Source organism: Pocillopora damicornis, chromosome 3, assembly GCF_964200805.1.
Source record: "Pocillopora damicornis chromosome 3, jaPocDami1.2, whole genome shotgun sequence".
Taxonomy (NCBI): domain Eukaryota; kingdom Metazoa; phylum Cnidaria; class Anthozoa; order Scleractinia; family Pocilloporidae; genus Pocillopora; species Pocillopora damicornis.
This window is the reverse complement of record NC_142672.1, coordinates 3149117-3170385: the sequence shown is the minus strand read 5'-3', so window position 1 is coordinate 3170385 and position 21269 is coordinate 3149117. Positions and strand designations below refer to the sequence as shown.

The following is a 21269-nucleotide window of genomic DNA, read 5'->3' as shown; positions in this document are numbered from 1 at the left end:
TTATGATGATTAATTTTTTATCGATCTATGTAAGTAATATATTTACCTTATAGTTTCTATATCTTTTATAAGTATGATGAATATAAACCAATATCAAAATATTACATTTGAGAACTCATGGACCTAGAATCCTTACGTTTGGTAAGTTTCCATTTCTTTTCTTTTTTTTTGCGAATTCGTAGGTCTCTTCAGTATATTAGTAAAACGTACGGATATTCTCTTCAAGCTGAACTATGGCAGTTCTATACTTGACTATTCACCTGTTTTGCTCCAAGCTGAGCACAAGGGTGAAGTCTCACAAACTCTCTTGTAGCTTTGACATCGTAAACACCTTCGTATCCCATGGACTCTTCAGAAAATCCACCATTGCTAGGACTCGGAAGGTATACATTTTTTTCCAGATCTGAGTATCGTTCATGAAAGGTAACTAAAAATATACCAGAAATATGTTATTAGCCAACTGTGTGGCATGGGGATCACCTTCGTTGACCATCTCACTCTCAGGAATAACCAAAAAAAGAATTTTCCTTACAATATCAATATGGTTTAAGAATTGCAGACGTTTTGATAACGATTAGTTTGCTAACGTCTTAGGTCGTTTCGCCAACGTCTTAGGTCAGTTGGTTACGTCTCATAGGCCGTTTTGCAAACCTAATTATCTAGATAAGGTTAAATTGACTTGTTATTTGCTTTGAGTCAACCCCAATGCGCAAACTCAAGCATTGCAGATTGGAAAGACCATCGAAAGACTTTCCTATTGCTCTCTGAAGCAACAAATTCATTTCTTCGCCTAACCTAGTCTGATTCTGTAGGACTTCCTCATCGGGCAATTTTCTTGTTTGTCTTGCTGCTCTCGAAAGTTTTGAGCGGCTTGCAACCACCTACAAAACCAATGACATATGATTCTTCTCATGATTTACTTTGAAAATGCACGACTAACTTATATACGTTAACATCGTTTTAATATCGCCGTAATGGGAAAATTTCGTAGGATTCAATAGTACACATTTTTTTCCTTTCTTTTTTCTTTTTCTTTCTTGCAGAAACTTACCTAGACCGGAAAACCAAACAACAGCACCGAACCCGCCAACGAGTTCAAAGCTACTGCGGTTTTACCTTATGTCAAAAGAGGTGTCCGAACAGCCTCGCCGTTGCCGTTGCCGTTGCCTACAATAACAAGACGTACGCGCTGTTTTCAAGTCGGAGACTACGCTAAGATCTCCGTTAGTACTACCGAAAGACGCTGTCAACCCGGTTAAACAAGATGGCGTAGTTTACAGGATTCCCTGTGAATTCAGCGAGGTGTACATCGGAGAGACTAGAAGACCTATGCAATACAGAATTAAGGAGCACGATCGAGACATCCGACTCGCCCGTACCGAGACCTCCGTCGTTTCAGAGCTAGCCTACAACACCGGAAACAAGCCACTCTGGAACGAAGTAAAGTTAATTGATCGTGACCCTTATTACTACACCCGCAAGGTCAAAGAGGCAATTCATATAAGACTTCACCCTGACAACATCAATTCGTACCTTGTAAGGTCATCTGGATTTCCAATGGTTGCCGAGAGCGCCAGAAAGGGACAGCGAATGAGAAGAAGAAGATGCTCCCAGACTTCAGCTCCTATCTCTTGACCAAGACAGTGAACCTGCATTTTAAAGATAAGGGAGGAATTTCGGCTAAGGTATAGCCTAAGTGAGTGCGCAGGTGAAGCAGTAATCTTCTTTTATTGGCTTTAAACGATACCAGAAAGTTTATTCAGCTTGAAAAGTAAACTTTTGTCACCTCGAATCTCTGGAAAAACATTTTAACGACTTCAAAGCAACTCTTACTATTTTCGCCTTGTATCTCTAGGGAAAATAGATCTTCTATCCCTCCAAGCTGAAACTTCATTAGGAAAAATTAAAAAGTAATTATGCAAAAATTACTTTCAGAAAAGTTCTCAATTATCTTACCTCATCGAAGATTACGTATCTAACATTTTTTGTCCAATCCTGTCTACGAGGCGAGAGAAAAAGTATCTCCAAACATTGAGGAACTGTAACAAGGATCTGCAGGGAATCAAAAGACAGAACTGAAAAAAGTTACTCTATAAGACCGATTTAAACTTAAATCCACGAGCCAAATGGAGAGAAATTTCAAAAGGGGAAAAGTACAATATCAACTGAACGAGTTTTTAATCAGAGAATGATTCCATGGAAGAATTCATGTTAATTGCATTATGTTAAGATAACTCATTATGAATGTTGTTTGTCGTTGACTTTGTGTATTTTGTTTGCTCAGGAAATTATGAGATTCCTTCTTGTCTTGAGTGTTGCTTGTCACGTTTGCTTACCTGAGAGTTCAACGTGTTGAATCGATAATCCCTCGTGAAAACACCATACACCGCCCTTCCCTCTGGAAGCTGTTTACGATGAAAGCGAGCGTAAACTGTAGCAGCAACTTGATTCACTAAGGCCTAAATGATCAATGCATCAGTTATTAATACCCACATAATCCAGACACCAGAATAACTTTAAGATAAGTATTAGATATTTGTCACCATACCATACAGACGTTACATCCTTAACACGTCTTAGACGAGATGCCATAGTGAGGCACAAAATCAGTCTACGCCAGATCCAGTGCACGAGACCACATGCCTTTAGGCAGCTGCATGTGACGAGACAGGGTCGTCAGCCATTAAGGATCAATTCAAGAGAACTTGATAAACTAAATGGCTGTAACTGGTAACGTTATACCTTTGTTGGGGAAACATAGACCACCACACCATCATTGTCTTGAGTCAGCACTTTCTCCATGCAGTAGTAAGAGGCAAAAGTCTTTCCCGACGAGGTGGGTGCCACTATTACCGCTGACTCGTTCTTGTCCACAGCATCAAGAAGTTCACGCTGGAAAATATTTGAATGACCACAAAATTAAGAAAATGAATAGAAAACCACAAGGAAGCGAAATTCACAGAGGGAGATTTTGTTGGTCCTTTTCTGAAAATGCCTCCACTGAAATTCAAGCATTTAAGCATTTTAATTACTTTTCTTCACTTAACTTAACCACCTATTCTTCTCCTCGACGATTTGTTTCGAGAGATTTTCGTATATGTATGCAATAAAAAAATATATAATACCTGCCATGTATCTGGAATGAAGTGGTCGACCCTTGAGTCACGATCAGTTCTTGTTTCCCGCTTGAGTAAATGGCCCATGCATTCAAGTTGGAATCTTGCGCTTGTGGTGTGGACCGATAGCTGTTGAGCCTTAGGTGATAAATTGTGCTCAAATAGTCAGAAGATCAAAGAGGAATTCACTTAAATCCTGAGTTAAACAGTGCACTTTTATGAAACAATTGAGATGGTACGCGCACTCCCATTAGTCAATAGGCTTGTCAAGTTTAGAGTATGTAAACACGGTTGCGGCTTTTTAGATTCGCGTGCATTTCGCAAAACTATTTTATCAAAGCAATAAGGGGCTTTTTCCGTGTTTAGATACCCTCATCTAAACACGTAGAACGCAGGGAGAATTCTCGAACTTAAGCAAAGCCCTTAACTGCATTTCAGTTTAACGTGAGTATAGCTGATTAAAATTCAGCAGTCACCTTCTTCAGTTCTTCAGATAAAGCCATGTAAACACGGAAAAGTGAGATTTCTCACACTAAATAGCCCTCTGAGTAAACTCTGCTAGGAGTCGCTGTGAACAATAGCGGTAGTTGACCACTTTACCTCCACGTCTCTGCGGGAATTTGTCACCACAGCTTTTTTAGAATCATTCACTTTCAACAATTGTGTCTCAAGTTGGGGCACAATGTTGAGGCAATATCTTAAATTCCAAGATTACTTAAAAAACGGTATGTGCACCATAAGCGGACATCATATTGTAATATGTTTGAGTATACGAGTGCGTTGTAGCACTGACGTCTTAAAATTTCATAACACTATTTATCTCCTGATTATTACATACAGAGAAAGAAATAACATAAAGCCAAGCTCGTTTTATCTGACGATACGCACTTTTCTTTCACTTTCTTCCGGTAGATCGTAAAGCGTGGCTGCGATGTCATCGAATCCTAGCTTCCGCATAAATCCAGCCAATTTCTTTTTTTCTTTGTCGGTAAGAAGGCTGTGGAAGTCTTCAGCTATTTTCTGAACACTCTTCAGTAACAGGACAGGATATTTCATGTCATTAGATCCAGCGTCAGCAGCTCCTACAAAATAAAATTGGCTGCAGTTTGGTTTGGGTAATTTTTTTATATACTCAAACTTGACGATGAAAAGTGATCCGGAATACACATCGGGGAAAACGGGAGAGTGATGAAAGAAAAAAACATGAATAAGAGCTACATACTGCTTGTATTCAGAATTCGGTGGTTTCAGAACACGCCAATGAAACAGGACACGTTCCTCCTTAGGAGCATGTCAATACACGGTTTATTAGCCTTACTCTTAAAATTCATGAGACAAACTGTCAAACGTTCTTTTACTTATTGATAAATATAACTCTCATTTTTCAAATTTCCTTCTCCTACTTTACCTAGGCGACAAAGTTTATGGAGAAACGAGGCCCCATTAGGGGTTATCGGGATACGGGATACTTGGGTAAAACAATGATAGGGATACGGAATATTTGGGCGGAAAATTAAAGGGATACGGGATGTTTAAAAAAAGGTTCTAGGATATCGAAGATCAAAGTTCTCATTTTTTAAAAGAATAAAATAAGTTTATTAGTCAATATAGATGGCACAAATAGGGAAAAAAATACTTTCAAATGCGAGTATTTTTTACATTTTTCCATTAAATATTGTCAGTTTGACAATAGGTGCCAACATCGGCTCTTGTCCCAGAACAACTCCCCCCTCCCCCACAGCTTTTTCCATTTCGCGCCACTTTCGCGCGTTGTGACCTCACACTGGGCTCGTGCGATTGCTTTTTTAATCATTTGTAGTCATTTCGATCATGACGGCCTTGAAAATTCTGCACGAGGTCACAGCGTGTATTTACAAAGGAGAGGAAAAACCCGTAATGAAATGGTAATTCCTAAGGACCTCAAGTCATTTCTTCAGGCCTTAAGTGTCTAAGGAGTAGATCAACAAGCGAAAGAACTTACAAGTTAGAGCTTCAGTGCAATCGATTTACACCAGAGCAAGAATTTCCCCTTTGACGAGTTTTTGCAATAGATACAGATGAACAAAAGCAATTCCTTACCTGTTTACCGCTTCTCCAGGACAAGAATGAGTTGAATGTAACTATTTACGGTACATAGTTTCAGTTCAGATTATTTTAGTTCAAAAAACAACTTAAAATGATGTGGCTAATTGACCGACAGCCAGTCAAGGAAAACCAACACTAAATCGCCGGCAGTCCAGTTTGTTTTTCAAATCGTGTAGATCAAAAGAGCTTCGCCAATCCGAACTTTAACATGTTGATTACGAAGTGCAAATTATACTGGGAGGGTGCTATAGATCTCAAATCCAACTCTTAGTTTACGATGGACCAAAATATTAGACCTGAACAACAACAGTAGAGCCGTGCGACAACAGACCACCGAGGGAACAAATATTTGAAATACGAAACGCCCCAGGAAAATGTGTTTTTTTTATAAAGTACCAAAACATATCACGCTCAATGACGTCATCATGGTAGTATTATAGGGATACGAACCACAAGAATTAATGGGATACGGGATACTCAGACCCCCCTTATGGGTGAAAAGCGATTCACTTTTTTCTCTTTCACCTACTTGTCTGCTGCCAGGCTCCAAGGCAACTGTGGGCCTTTTTCATCAGCGCTTGAAGATAAAGTTCGGGAGTTTTGCAATCTTCAAGATACTTATCGACTAACTGCAAAACAGTGCTGAATTTATCCTTCTTCAGATTGTTGTCAATGTCTTTAAGAAAGTTGTTCCATTTTTCTTGATCTTTTTTTCTTTCTTCGTCTGCGGAAAATTTGAGTAAAAAACGACATGTTTTCGATAGTTTCCCTAACAGTAATTTTGAAGCGGGTGAACAAATCCTTATGAAGAATCTTTCGCCAAACTTTTGCCGTCCATACCCTGCTTTTTTTTATTACAACCTATACTATACACCAGACAGAAGTTTGCCTTATTGAAAGCTGAATAACTAAGTTCAAACTTTCACATTTAACAAATACCGCACGGTATTTCCTTGAATAAGCATCCATGCTCTATTGAGCGCACTCCCTGAAATAAGCACGCACCCAAAGGCCATCGTTTCAAAAAAGCTTCCCCCCTCGAATAACCTCCCCCCCCCAATCCTTCCTCACTTATTTTAGAAAAACCTTTTTCTATTGCCACGTCATGATATAACTTTGTAAGCTTCAGCTACGACGGAATAAGTACAGGACAATGCTTCCTTTTCTGTTCTAGTTATTTGCATCTCCATGTGCTTGCAAAGTTCTTAATGTGCGTCATCTTTTCTTTTAATTTTTGTACTTTTGCTGCGCACCCCCCCCTCCCCCACCCCCCCCCCTTCGATTAAGCGCCCTCCTGTTAATAAGCGCCTCTTCTTTAAGCAGAATTTTTTAGAAAGTGCCTAAGCGCTTATTCGAGGAAATACGGTATTCAACAAACCATGAGTAACTGATTACTGATCCGAGTTACAAAGAAGCGCGACTGCTAATGACATGATTGAAGAACTCAATAATTTGTTCAATCCCATATTCAGCCACGTCAACCTTCATATTATGCCCTAGGAATGTGGTAAAGATACCATGTGAAATTCTCATTGTGTTGCCCAATTACAGTACTTTAGATGTGCTCAAAATATTGAAACCTTTATTTTGAGGGAAGTACGTGATACGATCTTAATATCAATTATATAAGCGACAAACCTTTGCGTTTTTTATCGTTCTGTTCGATGATTCGTTTCGCTTTCTCTCCCTGCAAAAAATAATTTTCCTGAGTTGAATCTGGCTGATCACACAAAAAACTATTGGGGCAAAAAATTTAAACTTAAGTTTGATAATAACAAAGATTCCCACCAGCTTTCCATCCTTGTTCTTTCCTTTTTTCTTCTTTGCGACCTCTTCCTTGACGGTTATAATTTTCGCTTTGTCCACACCACCAACAAGAGAGTTTCCGTAAAATCTTTGATAGCGAACGTACTTCATCTTTTGTTTTAAATACCACTTTCTCTCTTTGGGATCAGTCGGAGGCTTATCTGAAGAACGAATTAGTGAAATTTTTAGTTCATAGTTTGCAACAAATGGCTTACGGTAGTTTGTAAAGGTTTTTTCCAGCTAAAAAAAATTAAGAAAGAAGTTGGACGTAAAAGGTAAATTAAAAAGCTCAATATGACAAGTAAAACTGTCAAGTTGTTAAATCCAGTGACCTCAGTGTTAAGTATAAGAAGTCGTATGAACGCGAATACATTTCTTGATTTATGGGCGTGAGTAATGTTTTGAAAGTTTTCGTAATTTCACGAACTGTAAACGAGTGCGATTGAAAACTTTTTAAAGCAATATGATTAACTGATAATTACAAAAAGCTTGAGCAGCTATTGCAATTTTTTGTTGATTCTTTTCTCAAAAAAATTTGCAATAGGCACTATTTTAATTTGTACGTGTTTGGGGGAATTGTTCAGAATGTGCTCGCTAGTTTTTTGATTGATCATTTCACACAATTATTGTTACTGCCAAACCATTCTTAATTTTTTCCGAAAATGTTTATAAATGAAATTATTTTATTCATCTTTAAAAGCTTAAATTTCGGAAGAGCGCACGGCGGAAATCCCGTAATGCACCCTATAATCTGTTTATCTATTCTTCATCGACCAATCAGGAACGACAATTTTTTTAAGAGTATGGCCTCACCTGTGAAAGTCTGCTTTGTCCTGTCGTAATCATCAGATAGTGGCCTGAGAGAATGCCAGTGGTACTGCTCGTCAAATTCTTTGCCAATCAGTAACACTTCGTCTTCGGTCTCGTCTCTAAAGGAGAAAATTGAAAAGCCTTCTCTGAAGAGCGTATTTTCTCACGCAACTAAGTAAAACATGCAGGGTTCTTTGAACGACGTAAACATTGTTGCATGTTCTTACCCAGCCATGGCATTAATTCTTGATCTAATATCACCAACATACTCATTCACAAGAACACTTTCAACGTCAAGTAGCCTTTTGAGCTTCGCGCCGGAGACTTGATCAGGATTTGTTCCTGAAACAACAACTGATAATTTCAGAAGATGGCCGTCAAGATTCTGACAGAGCCAGACGGTACCTTTAAAAATATCATTCTAACAAAATGAACTAACTAGATTTATTGAAACTTGCAACTACCAAATTTGATATTTTCTTTCCCTTTCCATTTTGAACTACAAACTATTTTGTTCCCGAAAGACAAAAGTTTAAAACTTTCTTTTAAACAAGAAAGGGACGAGAAATACTGCAGGAACCATTCAAATCCAAGTGATTGTTTTTAATGTGCAGAAAGCTACAATGGAAAATCTAGGTCGAATGTTACTTACTTTCCTCGTGATGAAGACTTGTAGAACTTCCGTCAAACAATGGAAAAAATTGACTTTCTAGAGAATGTGAATGACATGATCCATTCACAAGAGCGACAACTTTCTCCCATGCAGACTCAACATCTCGTTTAACATCCTGAGGTAGACTGAGGTCTAATGCATATGGTAAAACACGCAGTGTAAGTACGTAAGGTTATACCTCGAAGTCTTTGAAAGAACGGAGTATGACCAAGGGCGAAAGATCGCTATGTTTTCATATTCATAGCAGTTTACATCTAGCAAGACAACGCGGCCTGTTAACAACAATTGTACCTTGTTTTACTTGAAACAAGTAGGCCTTAATGAAGGTAATTAACACAGAAGCATCTATTTCCCAGATAACACTAAGTTGGTGATAGACATGAGATGAGTGAGACCCGCTTTTAATTATCAGACGAAGTCTTACACAAATGAATAAAGGGGGTAAGTTTCTAAAGAAACTGTGGTGCTGCGTCGGTGGGAGAGTATATGCAGAAAGTGGAGCTACGCTATAAGTGGGAATGTGGTGACAAATGAATGAATGACGCACATAAACACAAACACAACCCACAATTCCCCCAATCGCTCTGAGGAAGGGCTAACTTTCCATAATACTAAATTTGAAGTTTTAAAAAGAGTTTGCTAAATAGCTTAAAGGTGACGCCAAGAAAACAGAAAAAAAAAATGATTAAGACCTAAATCATTTCTCAATGACCGGCTTGTTTTAAGAAATTTGTCAGTAATTCTTAGACTCAATCTGACAACAGACCTTTTGATCCCTGGGATATCTGTTTCATAATAAGCCAGAAGAGAGTGTGGACTAGGCGTCCGTCCATTAGATCTGCCACTGAAGTCATGTCTAATACATTCGCGGCACTGTCGTCTTTATAAGCATCTCTCAAAACTGATTCTATCACCCTTAAAATCTGCCATAAACTCGTATGGATCTGTCAAACGATATAAACAAGCTGCCTTTAACTAATACATCTCAAACACGACTACATAAATGTAGACTCTCAGAACCGACCCCAGATAGAAAACATGAGAGGCGCCTATTTCAGGACAGTTATGTTCTTTAGCACCTAAACTTTCAAGACAAAAAAAAACCCTTTCTACTCTTTCTATATGGGAGGGCGTAAGGGCAGTGGGAATGTTTGGATTTCATAATTAGATGTTAGTCACTGTTAATTTTTGGGGGGGAAATACATGGTGGTCAAGCCACTGTAAAGCGCAATACCTATTTCAAAAATAGAGGAAGGATTATCACGTGATTCCCACGTTAGGTTAAGTTACAATGATCTCATCTACTTACTTCGTGAAAGGGATAAACTTTGCCATCTTTCGCTTTGCAAAATTCGTCCAACAAAGAACTGTTTACGGTATGAGCTCTGTACTTCAACGGAAGTTTCTTAAGAAGTGCAGACTGAAGAAGGAAAAGTTTGACCTTATCCTCGGCAGCCTTCATCGTATCCTGCATGGAACCAAAATTACACAGAGATTGTCGTTGTACTCGCGCACAAACCTTCTTAATAAGTTCGAAGTTTAAAACACATGTCAAGTGTGTGTTACTTGCCTTACTAATGTTGTCGTTGTGAAGTAGAAGTAAGAGGACCTGCACACAAGCAAGGATTGTGGCAACTTCCCGACATCCACCTTGTGGTGGAGATTGAAGAGCAACTTGAACTTCCGACTGGATATCAATCTGAGGTAAGACAAACAATAGAAATAAAGTAAGATATATTAGATTTGAACATGTAAGGTGGCAAATGAACATCTCTTTAACTTTTGATCCCTAAGAGTGACTTGCATCTAATTTCTCCTTACAATATCACCCCTGAATCATACATTAAGGTCAGGAGAATAAAGAAAATGATGACTAATTTAAGAAGTTCTTGATTGTCAAACAAATTCTCCTTGTCAGCACCTTAGGAAATTTATAGAGAACAGTATGGAGAATATACATACTGATGTTAGGGTTTAAAGGGTTAACCACACTGCACACCTGATTTTCTGTTACTACACATCCGGCGATGTTTTCCTGAGTACATTGACGGCGCCAATACCCCATCAACCAATCCCACGTATCACGGACTGCTTTACCATACTATGAACAAGAAATGATGCACATGTAAGTTATTTTAGTGAAGTCAACATCTTTTTACGATAAGTAACTTTTCGCTTTCAAATCATGTAGTCCATAAAAACACAAATTTTTCTTTTCATTATCTAGGGCTTTTCTAAAGTTCTTTCACTACCTATAACGATCACCCTTGTAGATCTAGAGTGACACTGACGGTACCTGTATTCCCCATGTTCTTTCGTGAGTCAATCATTTTTTATAAAGCTTTGCAAGCTCTTGAGTTGTTGAAAGGGAGACTTGGAACGCGGTATGTATTACTTTCAAACATAGCTTAGAATCCTGACGTAAAAAAATTTAGCTATTCATTCATTCATTCAAGTTTTATTTGTTCACATCAGATGGGTATTACTAAACTAGCTTGCAAATAGCGAAGAGCTAATCACGGCAAGCCAGACGGTTGACAAACAATTTTACACAATTTTATATAATAAAATATTCACATACAATTACAACATGTTGACATTAATCTTCGTGCTTACAAATACTAGGTATTGGGATAATATGTATTAGGTATTATGTATTAGCTATAACATTAAACAGAGTCTGGAAATTCTAATTTTGGTCCAACTTTTGCATTCGGTTAAACATTCTTAATAAGTAGGAAAAGCTTCGGATGTTGCTTCACGCCACAAACTCTGATGCTAATATTGGTGTCTTATTATTTCACATTCCTTAAAAAAGTCTTGCCTCTAACCTTTCTGAAGAATAATCCATGTTCTGACGTGGACTCGTTGTAATATCCCATCACTTTTGTCGCGGTCATCTGGACGCCTGAGATAAAGACACAATTCAATCCTTGTCCAAGACAGTGTAACAGAAGACATCGGAAGAAAAATTTCACTGCCTCATCAAGCATTTTCGTCTCTCCAGTCTTTTTCCATGGAACATTTTCCGCGTCAGTTAACACCAGAAATGCGGGAATATTACAATCGATGAACTCTTTCCAATGCTTGTCCCAAACACTTGCTATTGAAGTCTCAGTTATGAAAGGCGTGTTGTGCTGAAGATGAAGAATTAGAGCTTGTCGTGCCAACAGCATGGATGGTCGACTTTTCCAGATGATCTCCACTTCTTTGAAAAAGACAACGTGGAAAACACCACCTAGTTAAACAAGAAATGGCATGGTTAGATGACTGAAGGGAAAGAAGAGAAAAATACTGAAAACTAATACCATTTTACAGGTAAACAGTGGTAGTATCACATACAAGTTAATGATCAACTGATCTGCGAAACCAATACCGCCTTTAGCCGGCATTTTGTGTTCCTGCTAAATTAGTGAAACAGATGACAAAAAAATATTTCGTCTCATCTTAGCAACCTCTATTCCGCGAGCCTCCGATTTTGGGCAACCTCCGTCGATCTAATACTATCGTTTACATTCACACCTTCACGGTCACTGGAAACATCCTCATCATCCTACAGTTACCTGTCAAGGGCTTCTAACATCTCCTCAGCTATAACCTGGCTATAATTTTTTATATCTTTAGGTTCACAAGTTGAGCTCATTTCGTTCTTGCGATCATTATTATACTTTTTTTTAATGTTTTTGCATTCTGACTCACATCATAATTTTCTGAACTTGTTTTCTGCACTGACCTTTATCTTTAAAATACTGGAGGAATCGTTCAAGTAGATAGGTGAGATGCAGAAACTGTCCGCCATGTTGCCAGTCCAGGCTACTTTGGCAAAGAAGCTCCAACAGCAAAGAGTCGCCATCAATCAGGAAAATCTCCGCATCAACAAAGTCTGTCAGAATGTTGAGATATCTACAAATTCATTTAAAAAAATTTTGCCCGTTTGGAAGGCTGAGTACTGAATGACACCCACACTGCTTATTTAAGCACGCGCGACTCGTGCTGTAGATAAACCTAATACATTGTCTGTCTTGACCAGCCTGACTGGTCGAGGAATTCCGAGTCAAAGCAGAATCAAATTGTAAAGCATCACGAACAATTTAGAGTTCCAATGTGGCAGTTTACTACACAAATAATCTTAAATTTATTTTAATTTGTCTCTAGTAACAAATTCATTTTCACAATATTTCTCTAAGTGGTTCTTAGAGAAAAGAGATCTTACAGTCTCTTACAGTGTCGAAGATGTTGAGGGAAAGTCACTAATTTACTCGTATCTCACTTGCATGCAAGTAAAAATAGAGGAATGCGAATTTCTGACGCCGAGTAGAAAAAGCTCAAAAAACACCTTTATAAAACAACAATCAAACAACGGAAGTAACTGATATATATGTTATTTGCCGGCTGGGAGGTCCGTATGGTGAAAAACTGTGACCGAGGTCTTGAAAATACTGCCCGAGGCCGTAGGCCGAAGGTAGCATTTTCAAGACCGAGGTCACAGTTTTTCACCATACGGACCGACCCTTAGCCGGTAAAAAACATATTTATTGTTTTTAAACTTGACGAAATTCTTTCCGAAAGAACCCGAATGATTTATGGCCGTAAATACGGCAAGATCTTCCATAAACTGAAAAATTTTTTGCAAATTTAAGAGAGAGATGCCTCAGCGAAACATTTTCATTTCCGTAACGATAAAGGTGATTTGAAAGGCTTCCAAACAAACTTTGAAACATTATTTTTACAAGTATCTGTCACAATCTGACACCTGTCAATTAGAGAGCGCGCAAGAAAAAGAAAAGCGAAGGAACATTTGAAAACCAACAGAACTAGTTTGGCAAGGACTGTCACGACAATGTTTTCTTCAAAATCAGTTAATGATCTAACGGAAACTATTATTCACTCTCATCGACGATTCATTCATGTACGAAGATTTACCTCTGTTCATTAAGTAAACGGCGAGGAAATTAATTGTGAGTAAATTCAATCTTTTTATTTTGAAGTTGTGAGAAATTGCTCGTTTGTTTGCTGTAATGGCGTGTTTAACTCTAATCTTTCCTTTACAAAAACTAAATTCGAACGGCACACTCCAACGAGACACAAGGGAATGTAATGCAGCCTTTTCTCAAAAAATTCCTTCAATTTCTGTTGTCCAATTTAAGGTACAAATGTCCAAATTGAACGGAATTGGAAAGACTCACCAGGAGCGTATATTTGTTGTAGAACTTAAATTAAAACCTCGCTCACTCTTTCACTATGGACAAATTGCTCGAGAAAATTCAGATATTAAATGAATGAAAGTTCCATCGTTCAGTTTAACTGTAACCAAATACCTCACGTTCCAACTTTCTGGGTACTTTTTGTGAACGATTAAAATTAATTGCAGAAGGTTTTTAGGCCGCTTGTCAACCAACGTAATGACACTATTGTTTATACAAATTCATTCTGAAACCAATATATTTCTGTCAACCAAAGTGATTTGATAGAGAGAAAAGAGAGGATTCATAAGTTATTTATCGGCTTGAGGTAGTGACCGACGTGTTTGCTTAAAAATACTGCCCAGCCGGAAAACGAGGTATATTTATGAAAAATGACAACGAAAGTTGGGATGTACTCGGCGACTCACGAAAGCGTTACCGTGGCCCGTGGGCAGAGATAGGAAAATACTGACCGGGTAAAGAACCAATCAGATTGCAAGATTCGTTACCGTGCCCTCTAAAAAAACAATAATTAGCCATACTTACTGTGGCCTAACTTTTGGACCGCCGTAAAATTTACTGACACGGCGCATATTCATGCCAATGTCGAGTTTCGGCTTAGAGTCATTTTCATCAGAATCTTCTGCCATTGGCATTTCTGAGGCTGCAACTTTAACAAAGAAATCTCTATTAAATAAAGTATTTTAAATCGGGAAAATTCATCAGGGTCATTCCAATGCCACTTAAGTTGCTGGGTTTGATAAAATCAACCAATCATATCATAAGAAACGAAAAGTGATTTCAGCTTTATTAAATAAAATTCATAGCTCTTTTCTTGCAATCGAAATGGAATGTTTGTGTATTGACCCCTTTAAACAGTTCCTGGTCGCTTTGTATTAGCAGCTTTTCCACTAAAGATCACGATGCTTCCCTCTGATTAAATAAGTATTTTTTTTTATGAAATTGAGAATCAGACCAGTATCCACAATCATAAATTGAAATTGTACACTTTATGTCATAAATGGACAAGACATAACAGAAAAGGCTCACTTGACTCGGATCATTTGTTGTTGCCATGCAGTTGAGCTAAATTGAATGTTTCAACGTCTGCTTTGATTTGTTTGTACAATAAAGGGAGAATACTTTCATTTGTTTTGAATAAGATCTTTCACGCCATTTTTCTGCATGGCTGTTTTAAAAATGAAAGGAAAAGTGGGCAAAAAACTTTACTTTTGTCGTTCGCCCCTATCGTAACATAATTGCTTGTGGGAGCAGCTGTGTGCTTGTGACCCCTCCTCCAGGGTGGCATTCTAAAGTGTGCAATATGCAAACTTAAATTGTCACTTCTATTGGAACAAACGACAATCAGATGGTACTCTAGGTGTGACACGATGTCACCCTCCACCCACTTTGAAAAAAACAAGCTACGCCCTTGATGCTGAAATTCCCTAATACTATCCGTCTTCTCGCATTCAGTCTTATTTTGTGCAAGTACGAGGCAATTCTGCGCAGGCATTACTACGAGGTAGCACTTACTCTCATCGAATAATGATACTTCTTCATTTTCCAGTTCTTCCTCTTCTTCACCGCTCTCCGAGCCTTCATCTTCAAGTTGAATCTCTCCGTCTTCTCGATCCGCTGTCAAAAAAGAGGAAAAAAGAAAGGATGAAAGAAAAAGGAAACTTCAAACTTCAGGCCAAAGAGCAGAAAAACCAGAGTAAAACGTGTTTGAGTCATTAGGTAATTACGATGATATTCGTCGAGTTTTTAAAAAGACTCTGTCTATTATGTAACTGCCCAAATCGAACCAAAACCGCCAAAAACTTTTCTTCTGCCACAAGCCGAAAATTCTCGGAAAATAGGAGAGCTCTCTCTGAAGATCTGTCAATGTCAGATCTCGTATCATGATGATTAAAAATGAATGCCTACTTCGGACAGCTATAACTTCTCATCGGTTAAAAATTCCAAACTTGTTCAAGGGCAATGAATACAACTTAGATTGTCTGTGTTTTGTGACTGAAAAGTAATATTCATTCGCAATGCTCAGTGGCATCAGTGGTCAAATACTCGAAAAACACGTACATACCAGCGATGTTTAACATATTTTTCAGCACTTAGACAAAAAATAAATTTTTCTCACAGAGTTCTTCACCATCGTCGTCTTCATGTCTGTCATTTTCTGAGTCGGAAACGGAAATATCAGAGTCGCAATCAGAGGTGGAATTGTATTCTTCGCCTTCTTCGTCCATCCTGAAAAGGGAAACTGAATTGAACTACACTAATAGATAAATATTCGCCAACCAAAATGCCTGCAATGAAAAACATGAACGGATAGCACGTGGTGCACTCGTCATTTTATGTGGAACAAACAATGCAATTGGGCACTCTCTTATTCCAAATTCAAATTTCAAACTCGAGACATGACGAACAAGGACAAGCAGTAGATTTTTCACTCGTTAATTTACGTAGGACGAAGAAAAGCAAAGAAGACGATCATTATTCCAAAATCTATCTGCGAGTTGAATGTCAGCTTATTTTCAGTTTCCACCGGTGTGCTGATAAATATTCAATATCTCTGTTGACTTAATTCAACCTTAAAAATTCGTAAGCGCACTAGTTTTACGAAAAATCCTCGTAAACTATACATCAGAAGAAAGCTCACAAACTGCAGTTTACAATAAAAATATAATTAAAGCGACTTTTCTTTAAAGCAGTGTCAGGAGCCGGTAAGGCGTGAAACAACTGAGGGTTCTTCAATTGAATTTATCGGGTATCGGACGCCGCAGCACGAGTTAAATGGCTGTAAAGTTTAATCTTCAAGGCATCAATCGACCAAAGTACGTCAGGCTTTTTCTGTATTCTGAAATCGACATCTAAAGTTGGAGTAGCTGAAACATGCGAGGTGTATTGCGTAAATGGACACCACCAGACAAATATTTCGAATATCAAAATTTCTCGACACACTTTCGTTCGTCTCTTGGGATGTTTTGACGAAATTTGACGAAAATCGGTCATATCTATTTACCCTATTAATTCGCTCAGAGTGTATGTATTCCTCCCAAAATCCAATGAGAAATTTTACCTCATAAAGGTTCGCAAACAACTAGCGCCACGACAAGAGATTATTATCTCGCCTCCTGAAATCGCAAACCTCTGAGACAAAGGGACCTTCTGGCGTCAAAGACGATAGATCAAAATTTCTCGGGAAAAGTAACCCATTACCGACATTTCTTTTATCGTGATCGTTCAGGTCGGTTTCTTTTTTCTTCTCTTTTTAGATAAAATTTCCGCACAGCCCCATACTATTGTAAAACAAATCTGTTTTCCCAATGGCAATGTATTGTTTTGTTATTGTTTTCTCTATCTAAGAATTGAATGCATAATGCGCTGTACGAAAATTTTTACCTCCTTTTTTTTTAACCAGGGACTTTCTCCCGCTTTCAATTTTTTCTAAAGCAAAGAGCTTCCATGAGTGAATTAAGTCAAGTGCACGATGTAAACAAAATATGGAAATAACATGAAAATCGAGCTCAAACATAAGCGGTTGCCGCCAAAATTCCCCCCGGGGAATTCGCCTAGGTCCGACATTATGACACCTTCCTGATTTATGAACTTTATTTGCTTCGGGTGCTTTGAAAGATTTCAGAAATTTTTTTAAATGGAAACGCTAGGTTAAATGTTTGAATTCAGAATAGTCATATGAGAGAAAAATCTATTTTTTTCTGCCTCTGAAGGTGGAAAGTAACCTTAAATTTTTCTCTGACTGAAAATACCTGCCAAGTTTTCTATTATTTAATAATCAAGAGGCGATCCACAACATCTTCCCCTCGAAGCACGTGTTGGACAACTGGTTCCTAATTCAATTTCTACAATGCGAACTGGATATAACACGTGGTCGGTAATTTTCATTCGAAATCGAAAGGAAAAAGGTTTCAGATTATCTCGTAACACTCAGTTTTCTCGGTTCTCATCAACTATTCTTGTACAAAAATTGCTGGTTTTCACGTGACGTCACTAAATTTCAGACTTCAGAACTATTGATCCTCCTGAGATTTTACTTTCATGATGTATTAGAGCAGCTAAAAACTAATATTCAGACAAATTTTCACTCCAAATGGGTTCTTGGTTTAGTGATAGACTACTCTTGAATTTCTAAGCTTTTGCGTGACGTGGCCTTTTCATGACGAGCGAGAGAGCTGTTATGTTGGTTTAAAAGGTGACTTATTTAGGGAAATTCAGCTATCTGAACAGTTCTTGTATTAGAATAAAGTATTATTGTTACGTTTATGAGTTCTTAAAGAGATAAATTCACGCTTTTGTAGCAAAACTCAGTGACAGATGTTTCTGCTGGTTTCCGGCCGCCATGTTGGTGCCCATCTGGGTGGGAACCAGCATGGCGGCTCCATACAAATCTCTATAAATTTGGGAAAAACGTTTCTCCTCATATCTTCCGTAAGAAAAATTGCTGTGACCTGAATCTTGGCGAGAGTCTTTACATATCTAGCTTCTTTCTATTTCCAGATTCTAGACTAAATCGATTGAACGGTTTTTATTTTTTATTTTGATCTATTTTGAATGGCGTGACACTGAACACCAGCAATAGAGATAGCAGGGACACAGCACTTTAAATCGATATCATATTCATAACTTGTTTTTGTCTCCAGACAAATGGCCTAGTGTGTTCTTGCTGGCTCACTTTCCTAAGAGACCAAAATGAAACCAAGAACTCATACCGGATTGTCTTTTCTACGATGTAATAAGTTTTCAGTATTTAATACAAACTCGTCTTGTTATTGATAGAACACGAGTGGGGAAACATTTATACACTTACTTCTATAAATTATTTCAGAGCTTACCTTAGAACGAAGGTTCGTCAACGACCGAGCGTTAAATTCGTCCAAAAGAACCAAAGATATTTTGATGAGTTCTTCAGAAGGCGACTTAACACGGACGGTGTCCGTCAGAGTGAAAGAGTCAAATGCAAAAAGCTAATACTTTAAGGGCTTGTTTTCTGCGAAATTATGGTGGTCAACTTCCGGTGTTAAATCACGCCGCACATTGTGTCACGCAAGATCACGCAAGGGAGTATTTACCGTCAAGCTAGTCGATTGGAAATTTCCCTGGGTGTGTGTCATAAAATAGCTATAGCGTTTTTTGAAATTTAAATCAACATTAGATCAATCTCCGTGACAAATTCCAAAATATTTCAAAGGTAATCCTTCTGAAAGGCTATTTTATTCTAAAATTTAACTTGAAAGGATTTCATTTTCAGTGAGCTCCCTCAAGCGATTTAGTTCTCTGCTAGCTAACCTTAGCTTTTACATCCCCATAAAACGTTGCATCTTTGGACCATTAGTGTGCAACCATCTCATCAGGAACGGTATTCTTCAGTGTTTAAAGGGAAAGTACGGTCTTGAAAAATTTTACCTCTCTTGGAATAACTTTTTCACTCTCCTCGGGGATGGACGTTGTGACTCCCCAGGATATAGTGTCAAATACAGAAATTACACCATGATGAACAAAAGGAGTGAAAAATTGTCGATTTCGAAGTTTGCCACGTAAAACAAAGTACAAGTTCATAGGCAATGGAGAAACAGGACTTTGACCTTTTTCTTAACCGCGCGCTAGATAGTGGCATTCCTGTAGAACTTGTCGGTAGCCATAGGCACACCAGTATCAAGGCACTCATGAGAAGCGAGTACAAAGACCTCGGAGTTGAGAAGAGCCAGAGCCAGATCAAGTCCCTGATCTCCCAAAAAACTTCGCACTCATTCCACGCCCACCCAAGGAGGACCCTCTCGCATGGCATGTATCCAGATTTGGAAAAAATTAAGCGAGTGAAAAAAAAAAAAAAAAAAAAGAAATACAAAAATTGAATAATCCGCATTTACATTTATATTATTATTTTTTTTTGCAACAGACTATTTAATGTATTTTAATTGACTAGAACTGGAGCCGATACCTCTATAGCGCTGTAGAAAGGCTGTGGACTTCCTTGAATGTTTAATAAAAAACAAATAATTTTAATTTTTGCAATTGTGGCGTAGCACCCTTTCAACACCCCCTCCCCCCCTCCCCCCTTTCCCTTATACTATTCAATAGAAGCCTTCATACATGTCGCTAGCACTTTGAAAATCCTGTAGAATTTCACTAATCAAATAGCCCAGAATAGTGAAGACTATTCGACTTATCCTAACTAATCCCTTTCGTTCAATGTATGGTGTCACCAGATAATGCCCATTGGTTAATAAACAGAGAAGCCTTTTCTGTGGCACAGACTAACTAGTTGCCTCACGTTCTGGAGCAGAACGTTAGTAGTTTCAATGTTAAAGTAAGGACTACAAAGACTATAAAGCTGAAGTATATTTGCGTTTTGATTGGTTCTTAATTCCATATGACCTATCTGTGGTGTGACGCATAGGTGACGTCAACATTGACAACATTTTGCTTTTTTATCACATCATATAGATTCCATGTTGCCGTGGGTCAATAGACCATGACAGATGATGTCAAAATATGGTGAGCCACTTTTTCATTCTTGCCACATTTTGACGTCACCTTTAATATATTACTAAATAATATGGACTCTACTGTTAGATGTAATACCTCTTACTAACCGAGCTCGAGGACCGCACTTTAAGTTACGGACCAAGTTTTTTCCGCACGGATTTATCACCAAAGCGCGAAGCGCTCGAGCCATAAATCGAGTGGAAAAAAAGAGGTTCTGTACCTTACTGTACAGACCGAGGAAAAGGAGGTGAGTAAGATATTAACTATATCTCTTGGTTCAGAGGCGGAAAACATTTGACTACAAGCGGAATAGCCATTAATGATTGACGCGGGTCAAATCCTGAGTACAAGAGCATTTTATTGGCTTCTAATAAAAACTGGGCTTGAGTCGTCAAAAGTTCAAAATATTCGTTTAATATCCATAGTTCTAAAAAATGCAAACTTATATGAAAAGAACTTTCAAATAGGTTAATAGAACAGCTGCAAACATATCATTTACAGCGGCAATGTTTGTAATATAATGTTTGGTGTAAACTTGGCGAATTCTAATGGAAGATCTTCGCGCTAAACCATTTCAATCTCTGAATGTTTTGCAGCGAGAAACTTTCGATATTATTATGCGTGAGTCATTTAATGTCTTTTTCAGCCTAACAAAATCACATAATTTGCCTGTGATGCTGTCATGGCGGAAGCTTGGCGGATAAGAGAGTACATTAGGCCTTTCTTACTTTCCTATTCGCAGCCGAGTAGTAAAACTTTATGGATTGTATCAATACTTCTCTTCTTTTTCATTTGGATGTTCCTTGATGCCTGTAATGTGACGTTTAAATCTCCACAAGAGTCGGTTTGGTGAACACAATATAGCCGACTGTATGCCGATCTAATAGACAATTAATGAGACAATTTGACGCGTTCTCATGACAGCGTTCTAATTTTCTTTTGTCAATTAATAAATTTTTCATTTGTTTCATGAAAAGTGCAGGAGGTAACAAACATTCGCACGCGAGGTTATAATTGATTAAGAAAACCTTTAAAAGGTTTATTATTCTCACTTAGGGCGGTGGAATCCTGAATAGATTCTCAACT

The 21269-nt window shown here is 38.1% G+C and overlaps 1 protein-coding gene across 2 annotated transcripts in view; it reads right to left on the bottom strand.

Moving 5' to 3' along the window:
- LOC113664144 (putative ATP-dependent RNA helicase DDX60) overlaps window positions 1–18660 on the bottom strand; it is a 30996-nt gene extending 12336 nt beyond the window's left edge. Inside the window, exons 1-24 of one of the 2 annotated variants that reach the window (XM_089200890.1) lie at window positions 18530–18660; window positions 15814–15923; window positions 15210–15311; window positions 14220–14343; window positions 12224–12393; window positions 11322–11728; window positions 10490–10591; window positions 10061–10189; window positions 9800–9958; window positions 9257–9434; window positions 8470–8622; window positions 8045–8159; window positions 7821–7936; window positions 6990–7168; window positions 6840–6888; window positions 5731–5925; window positions 4005–4198; window positions 3126–3254; window positions 2743–2892; window positions 2337–2459; window positions 1957–2052; window positions 1534–1649; window positions 796–881; window positions 261–427 (exon numbers count right to left, since the gene is read on the bottom strand). In XM_089200890.1, coding sequence (XP_089057016.1) covers window positions 261–427; window positions 796–881; window positions 1534–1649; window positions 1957–2052; window positions 2337–2459; window positions 2743–2892; window positions 3126–3254; window positions 4005–4198; window positions 5731–5925; window positions 6840–6888; window positions 6990–7168; window positions 7821–7936; window positions 8045–8159; window positions 8470–8622; window positions 9257–9434; window positions 9800–9958; window positions 10061–10189; window positions 10490–10591; window positions 11322–11728; window positions 12224–12393; window positions 14220–14343; window positions 15210–15311; window positions 15814–15922 — 3348 coding nt within the window. In that variant the 5' untranslated portion in view covers window position 15923; window positions 18530–18660. Of the gene's footprint in view, window positions 1–260; window positions 428–795; window positions 882–1533; window positions 1650–1956; window positions 2053–2336; window positions 2460–2742; window positions 2893–3125; window positions 3255–4004; window positions 4199–5730; window positions 5926–6839; window positions 6889–6989; window positions 7169–7820; window positions 7937–8044; window positions 8160–8469; window positions 8623–9256; window positions 9435–9799; window positions 9959–10060; window positions 10190–10489; window positions 10592–11321; window positions 11729–12223; window positions 12394–14219; window positions 14344–14903; window positions 14984–15209; window positions 15312–15813; window positions 15924–18529 lie in introns of those variants that run through there. The other variant, XM_089200891.1, reaches the window with a different exon arrangement.
- Window positions 18661–21269: the final 2609 nt, after the last annotated feature.